At 42.8% G+C, this 19,481-nt stretch overlaps 1 protein-coding gene across 3 annotated transcripts in view; it reads right to left on the bottom strand.

Annotated features, from left to right (window-relative positions):
• CUEDC1 (CUE domain containing 1) overlaps positions 1-19,481 on the bottom strand; it is a 163,043-nt gene that overhangs the window by 50,160 nt on the left and 93,402 nt on the right. For all 3 annotated transcript variants that reach the window (XM_077481124.1, XM_077481123.1, XM_077481125.1), the window contains 2 exons: positions 17,910-18,037; positions 7,166-7,292 (listed from right to left, as the gene is read on the bottom strand). In XM_077481124.1, the coding sequence (XP_077337250.1) occupies positions 7,166-7,292; positions 17,910-18,037 (255 nt within the window). The remainder of the gene's footprint in view (positions 1-7,165; positions 7,293-17,909; positions 18,038-19,481) is intronic.

Genomic DNA, 19,481 nt, shown 5'->3' on the forward strand with positions numbered 1-19,481 from the left:
GGATGCATTGTCTCCAGGCCAGGTCTTCAACCATAAGGCTCTCCTGGCAGAGTTGGTCAGGGCCAAGGACCTTGCCGACATCCTCACGGATTCCGCCGAAGCGTCCGCTATGTAGGCTATCCCTTTAAGAAGCATGGGAAAGGAGGATAGAATAGTCTCCTTTGCTGTCCCTGCTTCAATGTGTGCGCTAATCTGGGTGAGCCAATACTCCATGTTGCGGGCCACCACCGTGGTTGCCATGGCTGGCTTAAGATTTCCCTGTGACGAATCCCAGGCCTTCTTAAGAAGGTAATCCATCCTTCGATCCATAGGGTTAGACAGTACCCCCATATCCTCAAAAGATAGATCAGTGTGTCTGGACACCTGGGAAAAAGCAGCGTCTAGTCTGGGAGATTTATTCCAGACGAGAGTCTCTTCCTCCGAAAAAGGAAACCTACGTCTTAATGCCCCAGAAAAGAAAGGTTTCCTTTCGGGATCCCGCCATTCCTTCTTGATGGTATCGATCAAGACGTCATGCACTGGGAACACCCGCTTCTTTTGTTCCCCCATGCCCTTGTACATCCGATCATGGAGTGACAATGTCTTAGTTTCTTCTTGAATACCTAAAGTGGTATGAATCGCTCCCAAGAGCTCATCCACCTCCTCCAGGGAAAGCTTATACCGCGAGATTCTGCTGGATTCCCCATCCAGCATCTCTGCGTCAGACTCCCCCTGGGAGTCTGAAACGACACTGTCAATTTCCTCCTCAGCTTCCTCCCTGGGACCCTCTGAATTCTCTCCCCTTGCAGGAGGAACATCCACAGGGCTGGATGGTACACTCTGCTGCGCTGGTGTAGGAGTGCTCGGAGGCTGGGGCCACTGAAAACTGGAAAAAAAGTTTTGGAAGGACTGAAAGGTACCAGAGAGTTCCTTCATAGAAGCTACCAGATCTGCACCCTGCTCTACTGCCTGTTCCTTAAGTAAATCCTCAACACATTGTTTGCAAATAGCTTTAGACCAAGAGTCTCCCATAGACGTTCTACACGAAGGGCACTTCTTCTTAGAACCATGGGGGGACTTGCTCGTGGCTTTCTGAAAGACACAAAATACAGGAAGGGGCAGCATGAGCCTAAAAAACAGCAACACCAGCGCTACATAGAGGACCACCGGGAGTGCCCCCCCTAGGATCAACCATCACCAGGATCCCAGACACACTACCCTTCCCCCCGACCACCAAGGAGGAACACCAGTGGAGCTACTGGATACAAGTAAGGGAACACCTCCCCAGGTTTCCTCTTACCTTCGAGTGGCTGGTGCTATTATCTCCAGGAGTTTTTGAAGCCTCTGCCTCGGACATTCTCCCGTTGAGGAAGCGTGGTACGAATGCGCCTCTAACAGCTACCTGTGCAACTGTGAAAAGAGAGGCCGCACCAGCCGAACGCTAGGTTCCCTTTCACGTGCCGCGTCCGGAACCGGAAGACGCGGATCGAACGAAGGGGTCCGCCCCCACCGGAACTGACGTCGCCCGCCTACCGGTCCGGCTTCCAGCTCCCAGCCGGCTGCGTACACAGGGGGGCCCTGGACGCCTTCGTTCAGCACCCCACTGGGCGAAACGCAAGGATGAACCTCTCCAAAGACTTCCTGCTTTCCCCAAGCGAAGATTGGAGTGCGTGTAAAGGTCAGTCGAGTATTCAGCTTCCCCAGCCGACTGGACTGTTTGTTCCGTTGAAACCCCCGCGGGTGAACGAACGGACGACCCCATAAACTTCCCGCTTTCCCCAAGCGGAGTTTAGGGTATATGGACAGTACGAACACTACAGCTCCCCGCTGATAGGACTGTCCTGGACCGACCGATGAACGGTCGGATAGCCGAACGGGGCCAGGGCTCCGCTCGGGTGGCTTCAGTTTCACCAACCGAATTTAGCCTAAGGTTCCTTGGCGATGTCTCCCCGCCGGAGGAAACACCATAACTGAGGAACGAAGGGAGGAGGAGGCTTAAATTATGAAATTGAAGGCGGTGTTTCCTCAGAGGGGAGGAGCCGGTGTCTCTCTAAGGTGGCTGTCCTGAAAGACGATTGGGGAAAAAGGGAATACAGAGCCTACCATGGTGTAGTATTTTTCAATGTGAAAGCGGTTTTTATATCTTACCACATTTTATATTTTAAAGTATCCGACAGCAAAATTTGTTTTTAGGAGCGCAACACCACTTCTCTAATTTATTCCTTTTACACATTTGGGCACCAGTTTGGCCCTGACGGTGTATGCAGCACCCATAGAAACGCATATAGTCTTTTCCCCCTTCCCTCTTAGCGCAGGAGCACCTACCCTTACAATCACTAAAGGTCCCTTTCACATGATCAGCCCGCTTGGAGCCAAGGGGGCCACCCACTGACTTCTAGGGGCAGGTGGATGTCAGCTGAGATAAGTTCGCTGACACCTGCCTGCCATCCAAATCGACAAGTTCCGCTCAAAACAGACAGGTGGTGATACGTTTACCATTTGTCCACCGAGTCGGATGAAAACAGACAGGCTGTCCATTTTCATCCAATCTCTGCCAGGTCCATCCCTGCACAGTGAGCTATGACGGATCTGTCATTTGCCTGCTCAGCGGGGATCAACGGAGCGATCCCCCACTGAGCTAGCGGAGTCCATCCAATGGATCCATTCCGTGTAAACCCAGTGTTACTGAGTATGCAGCTTCTTTATCTTTAAAGCGATACTAAAGCTAAAAAGTTTTTTTACCTTAATGCATTCCCCAAGCGTTTTCCCTTTCTCTGCCTCCTCCTTTTTCTTGTGTGAAGGGATTAGAAAAGGGAGAATAGATCCAGCCCTGTGTACAGCTGCATTTCTTTCCCCCTTTCTTCCCCTTCACACAGCCATTGGCTCCTTCTGCTGTCAATTAAATGCAGTGAGGAGGAAGTTGGGCGGAGCCAAGTCCCAGGGTATAAAAGTCTATGGAGCGTGGCTCCATAGACACACAGCTTGGGAGCACATGGACACTGTGTGCCTCCATAGCAAGCGGCTTGCTATGGGGACACACGAAAAGAGTGAAGGAGCCAGGATCGCTGCCAGGGCACCATGAGAAGTGGAAGATCAGGACCGCTCTGTACAATAGCACTGCACAGAGCAGGTGACTAGAACATGTTTGTTATTTTAATTTTAAAAAATAATACACATGTGAATAGTTAATGTCTAACACCTGGAAGTTGACCCCCTTGAAGGATTGACTTGTTTTTTTGTCCTGTGTGGTTTCGTCCTATATGTGGCGTTTGTCTTGTTAATGTACATAATACGTTTGTGCATATACAAACGTCTATACATTGTAATTATAAATTGTACAAAAAAGAAAAAAATTTATAATTTCATATCAGCACCTACTCCATATGAACTGAGAAAGCTATTGAATTGAGAAATGCGTTGACAAGCAAGCATGCATGGAGGAGGTTCTGGACCTAACCCTCTCATATGCTTATTTGCATCTATTCTGGACCTTTTCATCTACTTAGTGAAAGGATCCATAACTCCATGTCTGTTTTTTTATTGGGTATTTGTATCTTGTCAAGTAATAAGTTGTTGTCTGTGATATGTTGTTTCAATCATTTTTGTATAATAAAGGTATAAAATCATTTTTTTATAAATACCGCCTCATGATATATCCACAAAGTCAGACTTTTTTTTATTTATTTTTTTTAGAGAGTTTTTACTCTTCAATCTTTCTATATAATTCATTGGATGTTGGCATATTGGGGGTCCTCCTGTTCTAAAAAAAAAAAAAAAAAAATTATAATTTTACTTTAATCCTTGCCTATGTTCCAGTTTAGGCTGGGGTCATGATCGCTGTGTCAAGATTTCTGTTTCAAGGGGACTCCCTTCTCTTGCAGTCTCCTATGGTGTCACCTTGGTGTGCAGAGACTAGAATGGAGTCTCCCTACACTGTGTGCAGACACACAGCCCTATAGCCTACAATCGCAAGGCATTCCCTTCCCCCTAAGTTAACAGGCTGACTCCAGACTGCACTGTCCACTTACCATTTTGTGAAGACTGAAAGATGTGCTGAGAGTGCAGGAGCTAGCCGCATTTAAAATTGTAAATGCTTGGATAGGGATATTAAATAGCTTACTGGAAAAGGTTTATTCTGTTTTGCTCTATCAGTTAGGCTAAAAAATGCTGAGGGTTTACCACTACTTCAATGAGAAATTTTTAAATTTTTCAATTACCTGTTTATACAATAATAGTTACCATCCAAGAATGTTAATTTAGGGCCCATTCACACCAGATGCAGTGGGATATATTTTCGACTGCATTCCAACTGCATAGACAGTCCAAAATCCAGGTTATCCAATAGGCATAGTTTACACCATTACAATGCAGTAAAAGTGCAGCATGCTGCACTTTTTTGCACCACAAACGCATGTAAACAAATGCATGCAAATACACAGCAATGCATCAAAGTGCACATAAAAGCCCAAAGGAAGAACGAAGGAAGTGATTTAATGGGGCAAATGTAGATAGAAAAACGAATGTAAAGGTGCATAAAAATCATGCAAATGTGCAGAAAGAAGACAAACAGTAGCTGTGCAGTTTCTGGTGCGAATGGGCCCTAACATTTGTCTGCAGTCACAGCTATGTTAAAGTAAACCCTAAAGTTTTGGCTCTGAGGAAGAAGGTGTTGCCTTTGAAAACGTGTCAGCCAGTAAGGACCCCGGTGCGATCCCCCTGTACTCTGGCGTGATGTACCTGGGACTACAGGGCTACAGATGAGTAGCTTGATAAGCGATTTTAATTCATACGTTTGTAAGTATAATGTATGATGATTATTTCTTATTAAATATTGTGGGATATTGCACTGTCAGTGCTCCCTCTATTGTTCGTTTTTTTTTTTTAAAGTAAAAAAATGCGTAATGCAGCATTGCCGAAGTGAAGCCACCAAGCACTCTTTGGAGCCCCCTGGGTCTTAGGTCCATGATATAGATGGGGGTACTGACTTCTTTCAAATAAAAACGATTCCTTGTCTGACCCCTGGCACTAAGAATCCCCTCTACCACCCAGTTATCAAACTCCAGAGCTTTAACTGTCCATTCCTCAGGAATCAAGTCACAAGGTAGAAAAGGTTACCTCCCAGGGTGCAAATAGGAGCCTAGCCGCTCATTGCTACCCCTGTAAGCCCCGGTTCACACTGATGTGACTTCAGGTGCAACCATTTCAATGGCACAGTCTTATTTGGTATGACACAAGCCCCTGCAATTTACAAAAAGATTCCTGCATTGATGCTGTGTTTCTCTAACGCAGTGCACTACATGCATTATAACCACAAGTCTAAGGACAATGTTCATTCAGTAGACATTCTAACGTTATCAAAGGAAAATTATTTATGAAGAAACTATTTTGTTCTTGGTCTTTAAAAATAGTAAATCTACAGCTTGGACATCATTTTGCAGGGCAGGACTGTAGTACCCTAAATTTCATAGGGACAAATTAAACATGTTGCAGCATGCAGTATATTAATTGGAATGCCAATTCTGCCATTCTCAGTTTCAAAGAGCAGGGCTATAATAAAACACATGTCAAAGGAAGTATTTTAAAAATACAGTTTAAACTGCCCGGTTCATGAAATTGGCTATTTATAGTTTCAAATATAACATGATACTTTCAGCATTTGGCTACATGACAGGAACAAGGGTTGACATTGTGTAAATCTTCCCAGGAATCTGCACATTTAGTAAATCATTTAAAAAAACGTCCTATAAAGTCCCTTCGTTGCACAGCAGAAATTACACTCTTAAGTGCATATCAGCACCCTGCAGGCTGTAAACCTTGAAGCAGTCGTAGCTCTACATGCACAACAGAACAACAGAGGCCTATTTAAAATGTTCAATTTTTCTTCTGAGTTCAGAAGTTACTCTTTGTTATCTTTCAGTGTACCATAAAACTTTGGCTTGTACTTACTGCAAAATTTATGTTAAGGGCTGCATAAAATGTAATAGAGACTGGAGCAGGAACCCCGAAAATTACATTTCGCTATCCCTGGTGTGCATTTAATTCCTGAGGTTTACTTGCATTTTCACAAGTTTATTATAGGAATAAACATGTCAACATGAGGAATGCTAGACACCAGGGAGTTGTTGGCAACAGAACCACTGGACACCAGGGAGTTGCTTAGCACAAGCAATGCTAGACACATGGAGATCATTGACACGAGTAATGCTAGATACCAGGGACAATAACTCTAGACTCTTTGGAGTTGTTTGCAAGATAAATGCTAGACATCAGAGGAGTTATTGGCATGAGGATGGATAAACACCAGGAGTCAATGGCACAAGGAACGCTTGACACCAGTGGAGTCTCCGGCATGAGCAACACTAGACAACAAACAGTTAGTTGCTGGCACAAGGAAGGCTAGACACCCGGTAGTTGCTGGCACAAGGAAGGCTAGACACCCGGTAGTTGCTGGCACAAGGAAGGCTAGACACCCGGTAGTTGCTGGCACAAGGAAGGCTAGACACCCGGTAGTTGCTGGCACAAGGAAGGCTAGACACCCGGTAGTTGCTGGCACAAGGAAGGCTAGGACATCAAAAAGTTGCTGGCATGCCAATTCTGGGAATTGTAGTTTTGCTGATGCGAGTGTTTTTAACAAAAAAAAAAAAAAAAAAGAGTTATCCAGATTTACACTATTGGGAGCAGTCTTTTGTTCTTTTTGTATCATGCTGTGAGGCGGATGGGGAAGGAGAGGAAAACCGTGCTGTGGAGTGTTGTTTATACCTATGGTTACAATAAGTGCAGTTTGACCTCTCGTGAAAGAGTCCCATCTCCTTTGGTCACATCTCTTTTGAACGCTTTTCAACAGTATGCGCATTTGCCGAGTGAGCATTTATTAATTTCAACGGCCAGAGTAAATGATTATTCTGACTAAGACGAATGCCCAAACACGTTGCACATGTTTACAAGTGTCAAAGGTTTTTTATGTCAAAACCATGCTGCCAAGAGGAAAGAAGTCTAGGAGAGTTGGCCAAATGTTCAGTGTGCACTGGGCCTCAGACAGCTGCATTTTAGAAAACAGACTGATAAATACACCTCTGTTACCTTAATATAGGTTAGTGAGTAAATACAAGATATGCAGTTTAGAGCTACCTTGAATCATGTTTTTTTCATTAATCATATGTGACAAAACTTAATTCAGCACTCTCACCTGAACACTGTCCATTTGCTGGGGTAAAATGCGTAGGAAATCATCAGGCAAGTTCCCTAAGAGTGGGGGGTTCCAGTTCTTACACAGTTTTGGTACCTGAGAGCTACTGGTTGAAATCACATCAATCCTATTAATGGAAAAAATACACAATAAGAATTGACAAACTCTAATATTAGAAACACAATTCTGACTAAATGCACTTTGCCTTATTAAATAAACTTTACATTTCACTTACAGGTAATGGTTAGACTGGTTGATCTGAACAGTACATTACATTTAATGGAAACTGTAATCCAAATTACAAGTACAAAGCTTTTAAGTAATGTTTTGGTCTGGTGTGCTACAGCTCAGCCTGGGTACAACATGCAATTTTCAATATACGACTCCAATCTTAACTAAAAGCTGAACTCCAGGCAAACTAAATACACAGATAAAATACATATACGAGAGCCGTTTTACCTGCCAAAGGATTTTTACTCATCCAATCTTGATATTTACATAGCTCTGCTACACAGAAAACCCTCAGCTGAGGTCGGAGCCGCTGTACTAACAATATGATGTTAGTGCAGCGATCTCCCCTGCTGTTTTATTGTGTTCTGACAATGGGATGGTCCCCCTGCCAGAACACACTGGTCAGCCATTGGCTTACACAGGCCATACATGTAACAATTTTCAGTAAATTTCAACCACTTGCTCATCTACCAGGAATCACACACATGATCGCATGTAAATCGCCTGCAACTAAGCAATCTATCTTCTTAGGTTCCATGCAATACTGGAACTGGGGGTAACTGTCAAAACACAGAAATTTACAGAGCAGCACAGTTTGTTGAAAGATCAAATCGAAGATTGATTTTCAGCCGAGATCAGGGGGGCAATTCAATCCCATTTTTCAGTCAAATTTTACAAAAAATATTTATTGAAAGTTTGCTATCGCTATGAAGTTGCCATGTAATTTGTCAACTGTAGAGATGGGAGAACACTAGATAAGATGTGATAGCAGTGGCTGAAGATGATGGCATGGTTTGCTTGGTCATGGAGGTTTAGGAGTAGAATGAAAGATTGGTTTGCAATTTTTAAAAGGAGGATCTAGAGCAGTTATGGCGAATCTTGGCACCACAGGTTTTGGAACTATATTTGCCATGATGCGCAACTACATTGCACAGTGCAAGAGCATCATGGGAAATGTAGTTCCAAAACACCTGGGGTGCCAAGGTTCGCCTTCATTGGTCTAGAGTAACTGTTCAAAAAAAAACTGAACATGAGAGCTAAAATGGGAGTTACCAAAAAAAATAAAAAATGATGATAATTGTCAGATTGACTGGAGGCCAGAGAGAGACCAGTAGGGAGGGGAAGATCAGAAGTGGTTGTAAGGGTAGATAACTACATTCATGAAGGACTGTAAAGATGAGAGCTAGGTAAATGGAAAACAGGATACAAAGATGTTGCAGTAATCTTGGCAACATAGTATAAAGACAGATATTTGTGGAGGTCTCCTGCATTAACAGGAGGTGTATTTTGTAGTGCAAGCATCAAGATTTAGAGAAAATCTTGGTGTAAAAAGACATCAATGAGACAATGGGTAATACATCAAGGCAGAAAGGTGAAGAAATTAGGACAGTTCAATTTACAGTTAAAGAGATGTCAAGAGTTTTGTTCAAATGATGTTAGGTAGCATTCAAGGCTCCCATAAGCGAATGATTCAAAAGGCAAGATGACTGCTAGGACAAGGGGACCTGTGGGTCTTGGTATAATTATTATAGTATATTGGGGGGGGTGCAAAAGATGAACGAATCAAGATTGGCAAAGATAGCATTGTAGAAAGAGAAGAGTACTGCGATGGGGAGCAAACTTTGGGGAACTCCAATGGGGACTGAACTTTGAGGACTTCCAATAGAGAAAAAAAAAAAAAAAAAAGACAGGACAGAATAGAATAGGAGAATAATGTAGAGGGCTAATCAAGTATGAAAATAATACTCCTGGGGAAGATGCTTTTCCTGCCGAGTTCTACAAGACTTGCACTAAAAAAAAAAAAAAACATAGCTACCGGCTCCTGGAGGTTCTCTGCATCGCAGAAAGCATCTTTCTTACCGCCTTCCATGTCCAGAGCCATTATAATTGTGGTGCTTAAACTTGGTAAGAACCCAGAGCTTTGCTCCTCATACCATCCCATCTCACTTCTAAATATCAACGCTAAAATCCTTACTGAAGTACTAGCGAACCGCCTTAAGGTGATTTTGTCATTGATCCATAGGAGACCAGACTGGGCCCATGTCAGGAAAAGGTACAGATATTAACCTGCGTATGTTGTATACGGTTATTGCAGAGGTTGAGGCTGGGGGGAGCTCTGGAGTGATGGCTTCCCTTGATGCTTAAAAAGCCTTTGACTCAGTAGAGTGGAAATATTTATGGATGGTATTACAAAAATTTGGCTTTGGACCAAACTTTATATTATGGTTGCGATTGCTGTACTCAGCCCGACAGCCCTGGTTCCCACTATCCGTATCCTCTCTAGACCATTCCCTCTTCACTGGGACACTAGGCAGGGTTGTCCCCTCTCCCTGGCCCTCGTCGCCCTAGCACTGGAACACATGGCGGTGCTCCTATGAGCCTCATCTGAGGTTCAAGGTCTCTCTTTCCCACCCTTAATAGAAAAGGTGTCCTTATGTGCAGATGACACACTCTTATACCTGAAAGATGCCCAACAATCTCTATCAGTGGTCCTGAGAATTATTAATCGATTTGGCTCTTTTTTTTAGGAATTAGGGTAAATTGGGATAAGTCAATTCTGTTCCCTCTGTCCTCAGTGGGACCCCCAGCGTGCCTTCCAGGCCCTTTTATTGGGTATCTAGCTTTAAGTACCTTGGAATACATGTACAGAACACCCTAAAGCGGTATTTGGATGACACCCTTTACCCTGTTCTCAATAGTTTACCCAAAGATTTTCTGCTTGGCAGTCATTGCCACTGACCCCGGTGGGGAGGGTAAACTTAATCAAAATTACATATCTTCTGGCATACTCCTGTGCCTATCCCGAATGTTTTCTGCAGTAAACTTGACCACGTTATTGCCTCATTTATCTGCGCTCGCTCGGTACCTCGTGCAGCTAGGGTCAAGTTGTAACTGCCTCTATCAGAGGGAGGCCTAGAGCTGCCCCGTTTTAAAAAATATTATTGGGTGGCGGTAATGGTTACAGTTAGGTGATGGTTCGTTTCAGGATCGCAATAACCTTGTGGTGAACCTGGAAGCGGCGATCCTTGGATCCTACTCTGAACTCCGTAATGTGGTGTACAGAGGCCCGAAAAATAGTCCCCAAGTTACAGTTCCCATAAACACCACGATAGCCACTTGGAGGCAGGTTACGACGTACCTTAGTGACCCTGGTACCATCTCAACCCACATTCCGCTGTGGGACAATCCTTTCTCAGCTCACCTCTGCCCCATCCTGGATCCGCAGATCTGGGCTAGATACAAAGTCAGGACTTTGGGCCACATTATTCCTGATGGAAATCTCCTTTACTTTGTGGAGATAAAACGTCAATTTCTGTTTCCCCCCTGGGTGGTCTTCAGGTACTTACACAACTCAGTCATGCTGTCTGGGCACAATTCCCTGATCCTGTAATACTGGCCACTCACTCTGTAGAGAGCCTTCTTATGGCCAGGAATATAGACAAAACGTTATCGTTCATTTATCTCCGACTTACATGTAAGACCACCTCCCAGATGATACTGGTGTTTCAGGCATGGCAGTGTGATATACAAACCGACTGAGGGGGATTGGAATGAAGGTCTCCAGCAGTTTATCCAGCTTATGATTTCGGCTAAAGACAGATTTATCCAGCTGAAATCATTACACAGGGTGTATTACATACCCCCAAGACAGTTATACATCCCAATGTTGAAGAGGTTTGTCCCAAATGCAGGCAGAAACTTTATCCATATGGTATGGGCATTTCCCCTCATACAGAACTATTGGCAGATGGTGGTTGCTGACATTGATACAATTGGTTCTACTGAATGCTGATCCATTAGTTCTACTCTTGGGGATCACTGACAACTTACCTACTAACAAGAATACGACATTGTTTATATTTTATGTGGCATACTATACTAGGAATGTTATTTTGACCAGTTGGAAGCTGCCAGACCCCTCCTTTACTTTCAATGTGGCGATCCATGATAAATACAGTACTGCCTCTGCACAAGCTGACTTATATGTGGCATAACCGCCACAAAAAATTTGACAAAGTATGGTCGTAATGGATACAGGCTAGACACCTCACGGTGATATGATAGTTGACAGGAATTGCTTATTTGCTATGATTCTACTACATAAGGTTCCTTGTACTGGTTGACGTCATTCCCATTTTCTTCCATCACCCTCTACTTGTCCCGTCCCCCCTTCCCTCTCTCTCTCCTCCCTTGCCACCCCAACTTCTTGTTTCTGTAGATTCAGATATGGTAGAAGAGATGCGGTGCTGATAATCGCTTTCCCTGCCTACCTGAGAAAGACCCTCACTCTTCTTCTGGTTCTTTTTCGCACCTATGTGTATATATTCAAGACTGTATACCAATATGTTCTCATGATCTATGCTACTGTGTTAATTCACAAGTGTAATATGCTGACATTTTTCAATAAACATTCCTTCTGTTGAAAAAAGTATTAAAATAACCAGAAACAGGCAATGTCCTCAATGCCAAGAAAGCGCAGAGTTTGCAGAACCCATGGGAAGTTACAATGACAAATGAAAAAAAGATCAGGGAATAGAATCAGGAAAATGTCACTCTGAGGAAGTCAATTCTCTGGTGGTTGTCACTTTCATGAGCGCATTTTCAGCTGAATGCAAGAGCAAAACCCAGACTGATTGTTAAGAGAAGATGGAGAGGTAAGGAACAGGGTTAAAGACTATTGCAAAGAAAGGTGTTTAAGCAGTTTCATTACTGGAAGAGGCCGATGGGTGCTTGCCAAAAAATGAACAAAAGGCCAGAAAAGGTTTCTTCAGTAAAAGAAGTAGGACTGCAAGGCCGGGGGGCAAAAGAAAGAGTAGAAAGCTCGCTACTCACACCTATGCATTTTTAGTGCTTTTTGCAGATTTTCTCTACAGAACGTGTTCCATAGAAAACCATGTTAAATGGGCTGTAGTGCAATTCTGCAAAATGCACTAAAAATGCATAGGTGTGAATCCAGCCTAAAAGAATACGCACGTCACTTGCCGAAAAACAATGTGGATCGGGATAGCTTCTGTTCAGCAAGCTCTCAAATCCTCAGACTGAATGTGGAAGGCAATTCAACATTTTAAAACCACAAAAGTCAAAACCTACCTACTGTATATCAAGGCTGATAAAACCTCGTAAGCAAATTTTAGCATTTCAGTACTCAGTTAGAACTAGTTCTGGTCAGCATAGTAGATTTTTCTTTTTAAACAGAGTTGAAAACATTCTCAAATGCACCAAATATAACTGGATATTAACATTTAGGCCCCTTTCACACGGGACGGATTTGTAATGATCCGCCTCGTGATGATCCGCTTGCTCACCGGGGATCACTCCGTTTATCCCAGCTGAGCCGGCGTATCACACAGTATGCAGTGACCGCCCTGTCAGATCTCCGCTCTCCTCTATGGGGGTTCGGATGAACACGGACCATGTCTGTATTCATCCGATCCGCTCAGCAGACAGATAGAAAAATAGGATTTTCCTCCGTCTGCAGAATCGGACCATTGCGGAGACATACGATATCGGGTGTCTGTGGATGTTCATCCGCAGACAACCGCTATCCCATAGGAATGCATGTATATCCATATTTCATCTGCAAACGGATGGATGAAATATGGACATGCGGTCCACATGTGTGAAAGGGGCCTTATAAGTAATAACAGAGGAGATTGTGGATCCAGGAAATATCCTATTGCCTCCCTGGGATCTGGATTTTTTTTTTTTTTTTGCTGCCCCATGCGTTACAGGTTGTTTTTTTTTTTGTTTTTTTTGCCTTTTTTGCTAGAGCAGCTATGGATATATGGAGGTTTTTTCAACCACAGTATTTACTTATGTAAGTGAAATTGTACTTGTTCAGATTTGAAAAGGGCTGCAGTCAATGGGTGAAAATCAGAATTGACAATTCGTTAAAAGGAAACATTAAAAACTGCACTAAAGATAGAAGGTGCACTCAGGTTATGTTAGTCTGAGTTTTATAGAATGCACTGTACCTAAATTTGCAAAGCATAGCACATGATTTCATGATGTGGAAGCTGTGTAAGGGATGACAGCTCTTTACCTACCGTGTTCACTATGAAAAAAATAGAACACCTTTGCCCTTTTTATCTGGTTATAAAAGTTTTTGGAGTATTTTGGAGGGTTATATTCATTCCCAGTCCCACCTCCATTACCACATTACCATTGTGACAGGGATAGGTCTGGAATCACCATATGTTGTCAGGCGCTTCTTACAGCTAACACTTTTATAACCTATCCTTCATGGCAGCGGGCAAGCAGTGTAAATGAACACTGGACTAGAGTAGCCCTTGAATGTGAAATGTTCAAAATAGTCTAAATCTCAGTCTTCCCTGACTTTCTTTCCTTTCTTTTCTTCCTTTCATAGCATTTGCTACTTAGGTAGAGGTTAGTTTTAAAGTGAACCTAGGTTTTGCCTTCGCAGGACGAAGCAACAGCTGTAATAAATTACAACCAGGATCAACTTGGAGCGTACACAGGTTTTTTTTTTGTGTAAGGCCCGGTTCACACTTGTGCGGTGCGAGAACATTGCGAATCAACTGCGGGTTCCCGCATTGCACCCAACACGCACAGCAGTTCACACTGCCAAATGCGAACCGCTGGCGAGTGTCATTATATGTTAACACCCCCATTTCAGCTCGCATATCGCACTGCAAACTGACAGTTCGGACATGAATCGGATCGCATATGTGTGAACACACATGCGATCTGGTTCTGGTTCTGGTTCAGGGTCCTGCATGTGTTTGGACTGAATGCGGTGCGATATCATCTGTATGGCTGGCATTGCACCCGCACAGACATCGCATGTAATGTGAACAGCTGCGAATTACATGCAATGTCTGGCATCGCACAAGTGTGAACCAGGGCCTTATAGTAAGATTAAAAGGGGAGGTGGGGGCACATTTAAGTGAATCTGTGGATTTACACTGCATGGCTAATGCACCAATTTACTTTACAAGCCATATACCTGTAAAGACGAAACACTTGGCTACCCTGTTACCTGTGTTGCAAAATGGTGCTCCATTGCTAGGGAACTATCCCCTGAAGTCTGCTGGGAAACTGACACTTAGGAGCTCATCTTCTGTGCCCCTCAAAATTCTAAATGGTTCCTCCTGCTGACACTTTGGGAGACAGTAATAATATGGAGGTCAGCAGAAGGATCACTGGATAAAGTTGATGGAGTGGAAGAGTAGATCTCTGGTGTCATCCTGAGTGTCGGTTTCCCAGCAGACTTCAGGAAACAATTAATAAGCAACTAGACCATGTTAGAAGCAGTATAGGTAGGGATTTTGTTTCTTCTTTACAGTGGCTTATGGAGACTATTCACTTATGTGCAAGGTTTGCTTTAAGGGGCCAGTGGCCTGATGCAAAACAGCCAAGTTTAGAGGTAATAAAAAAGCTCTATACTACCTGATCGCATTTCAAGACTTCATGTTCATTTTATTTTTATTTGGAATGTACTTTTAAGGCAATGTATTGTCAACTTGGTTCTCTTGTTACTTTTGCACAAGAGCAAAACTATTAGACTGTGCAATGATTTCAGTGGATTGGAATGCAGATTATGCTACAAAATAAATAGTATTTCCTAAACACTCCAGCAGGTGGCAGTGTTTGCGCACAGATGGAAAAATCCGTGGCAAATAATGTCATTAACATCTAAAATGTGCTCTACCAAATACTTTCAGATGTCACATGTCAAATTTCAGTATGTGGACTTCAAATACATCAAATAGAATAGAAATTTAACCTCTTAACTCAATTTGATTTCCTCATAAATAAAATGTAAAAAAAAAGTGCAAATGTTACCCAGGTGAAAGATCTATGCACAAAAAAGCTATCAAAAAGACGTTTACTATAGATGGCTACTTTTTATGTCCTCATTAAGCTCAAGTTTTGAGTAAGGCCTCATGTACACCGCGGTTGCTAAACAGACATTTAGGAGCAGTTGGGCATTTCTTTTAACTGCCCCAGAACTTTATCAGTACAGTGTCGTTTACAGTCGTTTCTACGCAGTTCAGTTTAGAGGCTTTTTTGGAACACAAAAAAAATGGGTTCAGAATCTGAGTTTAGATGCATTTCAAGCGCCAAATGCTTCTAAAAGCAGTAACTCGCGTTTAGCTGAGTTTCGTTTAGAGGCATTTTTCATTTTTGGCTATTTTGAAAAAAAATAATTTGTTTTTTTATTTTTAAACACTTCTAAATGAAAAGCAGCAAAAAACACTGCTATAAGTTGTGCTTTAACCACCTCTCGCCCGGCCACTGAAAATATTTGGCCAGGTATAACAAGTGTTGCTCTGGGGCAGATGCACCTGTGCGTCCTCCCACTTTTGGCATTCATGCTCAGACTCACAGCAGCAAGAACTGTGATGGCTGTGTACTGTGGACACAGCGCATCACTGATCAGGTACAGGGCTGCTGTGATTGGTCCTGTACCATGTGATCAGTGTGCCTAATCACTGCAGATTAAGCACACATTATTGGGCCAGCTCGCCTTCTCCTCGCACAGAGCGCGCAGAGAGAAAGAGCAAATCTGTGTCGGTCTAAGAAAATCTGTGTTTACTGTGGTTATAGTGTTTTACAGGCAGATCACACTCAGTGTATCCATCTATATAGCCTGAATGCATGCCACACCAGTGTAAACATACACCAGTGCATCAACAATATCTGCACCGAGGGGTTGATTTACTAAAAGTGGAGTGAAAAACCTGGTGCAGTTGTGCATGATAGACAATCTGCTTCTAACTTCAGCTTCTTCAATTAAGCTCTGGTAAAAAAAAAAAAAAAAAAGCTGGAAGCGGATTGGTTTCTATGCAGAGCTGCATCAGATTATGCACTCTCCAGTTTTGGCAAATCAACCCCACTGTCCCCAGTCCACCATCAACATCTGCCAGTGTCCCCAGTGCACCATCAACATCTGTCTCCAATGCAATGATCATGAGGTTTCTACAAGTGATAATTCCCTGTGCCCTCCTTAAAATCATCCTACTTTATGACAAGCTGTATAACATTCAGCCACTCAATTTATTTTCCAATACATTTTTTTGAGATGTATATTCCCAACAAAAACTTTGCGTTAATGAGTCCTTCGTTCAATTTACCGGCAGGCTGTGCATCAAACAGTACATCTCTAGTAAATCGGACCACATACAGGGTGAAGTTGTACCAACTTCGTAAGAGGGCCACAGGGTACACATATAACTTCATAAACCTAGAAAGAAAAGATAGCCAGCTGGGACCCCCTCAATGCCCAAACTATAAGGGGGGCAGTGGAAAAATTGTGTGGACCTTGTATCACCCCTATTCCATCAAGGGTACCCCCTCTACATGGACAATTTTTACACACCTGCCTGCCTCTTTTCCGCCACCTTTATCTCCAGCAAACTTTAGCCTGCGGTACAGGGCGGCCAAATCACAAGGGTTTCCCCCAAAACTGAACAGGGGGGAGTCAGTTTGTGGAAGACATTTTGGTCCTTAAATTAAGGAGGTAAATGGGATGTGTACATCCTTTCCTCCATCTACAAAGACATTTCAGTGGAAATCCAGGGAAGGCATGGCCCAGTTCAAAAACCTGAGTGAATACCACGACTACAACCACTTGATGGGAAGTATAGATTGTAAGAACCAAATGTTACAGACCTAAAAGTGAGTAGGAAGAAAAGCCCAAAATTTTGGGGATGTAAGAACCCCTTTTCTTAAGAATCTCTTACCAGGTTACAAACTACCATAGTTTACTATGGTTTTTACTCATTTACTACTTTATAAGACCTCATACACATGGTGCAATTGTTGGCCAACTGAGCATCTGTTGTCCGCTGAAAATTTACTAGCCTGTCATTCAACATTTGTTAGCCAAAAGTTGGACAACAATTGTCAAAAGGAGCGTACTAACGGTAAGATTTTAGGACAACAGTCTGTCAACAGACAATCCCCTGCCATACTGATTTGGGTTATTTTCACCAAAGAAATGTCGTAGATCACATGTTGGACTATATTTAAAATTATTTGCAAAACTTTATAAGAAAACATACGAAAAACTTTTTTTTCTTACTTTTAGTATTTTTTCATTTAAATAGCAAAAAAAAAAAAAAGAATAAATAAATAAAAACACACCCAGTGGTGATTAAATACCACCAAATAAACGGTCTAAAAAAAAAAAAAAGAAAGAAAATCATACAAATTTCATTTGGGTACAGTGTTGCATGTTTCAGTAATTGTCAAAGTGTGACAGTACTGAAAACTGAAAAATGAGCTGGGCAGACAGCACTTTATACCTTTATATAACAGGTTTTTATATACATATTTAAGTGCATGCAACAGCAATTTTATGCAAAAGGTATCCGAAGGTGAAGTTAAAGCACAACTTCAATTTTACTATACACTATAGATTTGCATTTGTCACTGCAAAGTTAAAAAAATATATATATATATGTGCCTTGGATTTTCAAGAATTGTGTTAACAAGTAACAAATATCACAAGAATATTATATGACACATTATAGTGGGTGACGCATACCGAGGAGGAGGTGTGGGTGGGGTTTGTGGTTGAGGTCTGTCAAATGATTGCAGGTCATAGGATGGTGGTGAATAAACTGGAGGGGGCTCCTCATCAGAACTGTCTGGTTCTAGAGTTCTTTCCAAAATCTGAAAATGCATATAAGAAAATGTGAATTTCCAAAACAATGGTTTTTCTGTAATCATTCTGTATTCTACTAAACAGGGGTTTTTGTTATCTGCTTTCCCAATACATTTTGCTTTTTTCATGTCCCATGTCAGACAAGTCACTAGAACAGGAAGAAAGGGAAAAATTTCCACAATGAGAACACCGAACTCTGTGCTGTGCACTCTGCCTCTGATGCACTAAAATTCCAAATAGTGTTATTTTATCATTTGTGCCACATTATCTACAGCTGGACTACAGAACACATCCGCCTTATACCATGGAGAACATTCACCCCCGCCATCACAGCAGTTAGCTCTCAAATGCCAAGCTCAGCACATTTTGGTTTTTAAATATAGGAGCCCTTAGCTGGACAGGCAGTTTTTTTGGTAAATGTGAACTTTACCTTCAGGACTTCTCGTGTTCCTCAAGAGACCAGAAAGAAAAAAAAATATACTATGGAAATAAGAGTTTTCAAATTTTGCATTATAGGTAAAACACCCCTGAACTAATAACTAATCTAGTCTCCATTCTATCCTAGTCCCCAGTCTATTATTTTCTAGATTTTCCTACATTTCTATAAGGGGCACTAAAGCCTTCAGGGTCCGATACCATCCCCCCCCCACCCCCCCACCCAACCCCGGGATTTCAATTCTAGGAGGGTGTCCATGGATATCCCTCACAGAACTCTGCCTCTCGTATGCCCCCTGGGACATGCGTCCTGCGCAATCACACTGGCCCTTTACCATGTGATTAGCTGATCACATGTAAACAGACTTGCTGGGTATCAGCAGCCCTTTCCTCCCACGCTGTGTTTGTGTTAGAAAGGAGAGGCGTTAACTGCCAAGAATGTTAGTAAATTTTTACACTGATTATCAGTGCTCCCTATCAGTGCTAATCAATGCCACCTATTAGTGGCCATCAATGCTGCCTATCATTGCTGCATTTCAGTGCCACCTATCATTACTCATCAAGGCCACCTATCAGTACCCATCAATGCCGCCCATCAGTGCCTCCTATCAGTGCTCATCAATACCGCCCATCAGTACTGCATTTCAGTGCCACCTATCAGCACTCATCAATACTGCCTATCAGCGCTACCCATCAGCGCTACCTATCAGCGCCCATCAATGCCATCTATCAGCATCCATCAGCGCAGCCTATTAGTGGCCATCAGTGATGCTCATCAGCAGTGCCTATCAGTGCCCAACAATTCCACCCATCGGTGCCGCCTATCAGTGCTCATCAATGATGCTCATCAGCGCTTATCAATGCCGCCCATCAGTGTTACCTATCAGAGCTTATCAATTCTGCCTATCAGCGCCCATCAGTGCCACCTATCAGTGCCCAGAGCAGTCTATGAGTGTTGCCTATCAGTGCTCATTAATGCCCATCAATGCTGCCCATCAGTGACACCTATCACTGCTC

This window comes from Lithobates pipiens, unplaced genomic scaffold (assembly GCF_037356315.1).
Source record: "Lithobates pipiens isolate NorthernLeopardFrog02 unplaced genomic scaffold, aLitPip1_a1.2 Scaffold_16, whole genome shotgun sequence".
NCBI classification, from domain to species: domain Eukaryota; kingdom Metazoa; phylum Chordata; class Amphibia; order Anura; family Ranidae; genus Lithobates; species Lithobates pipiens.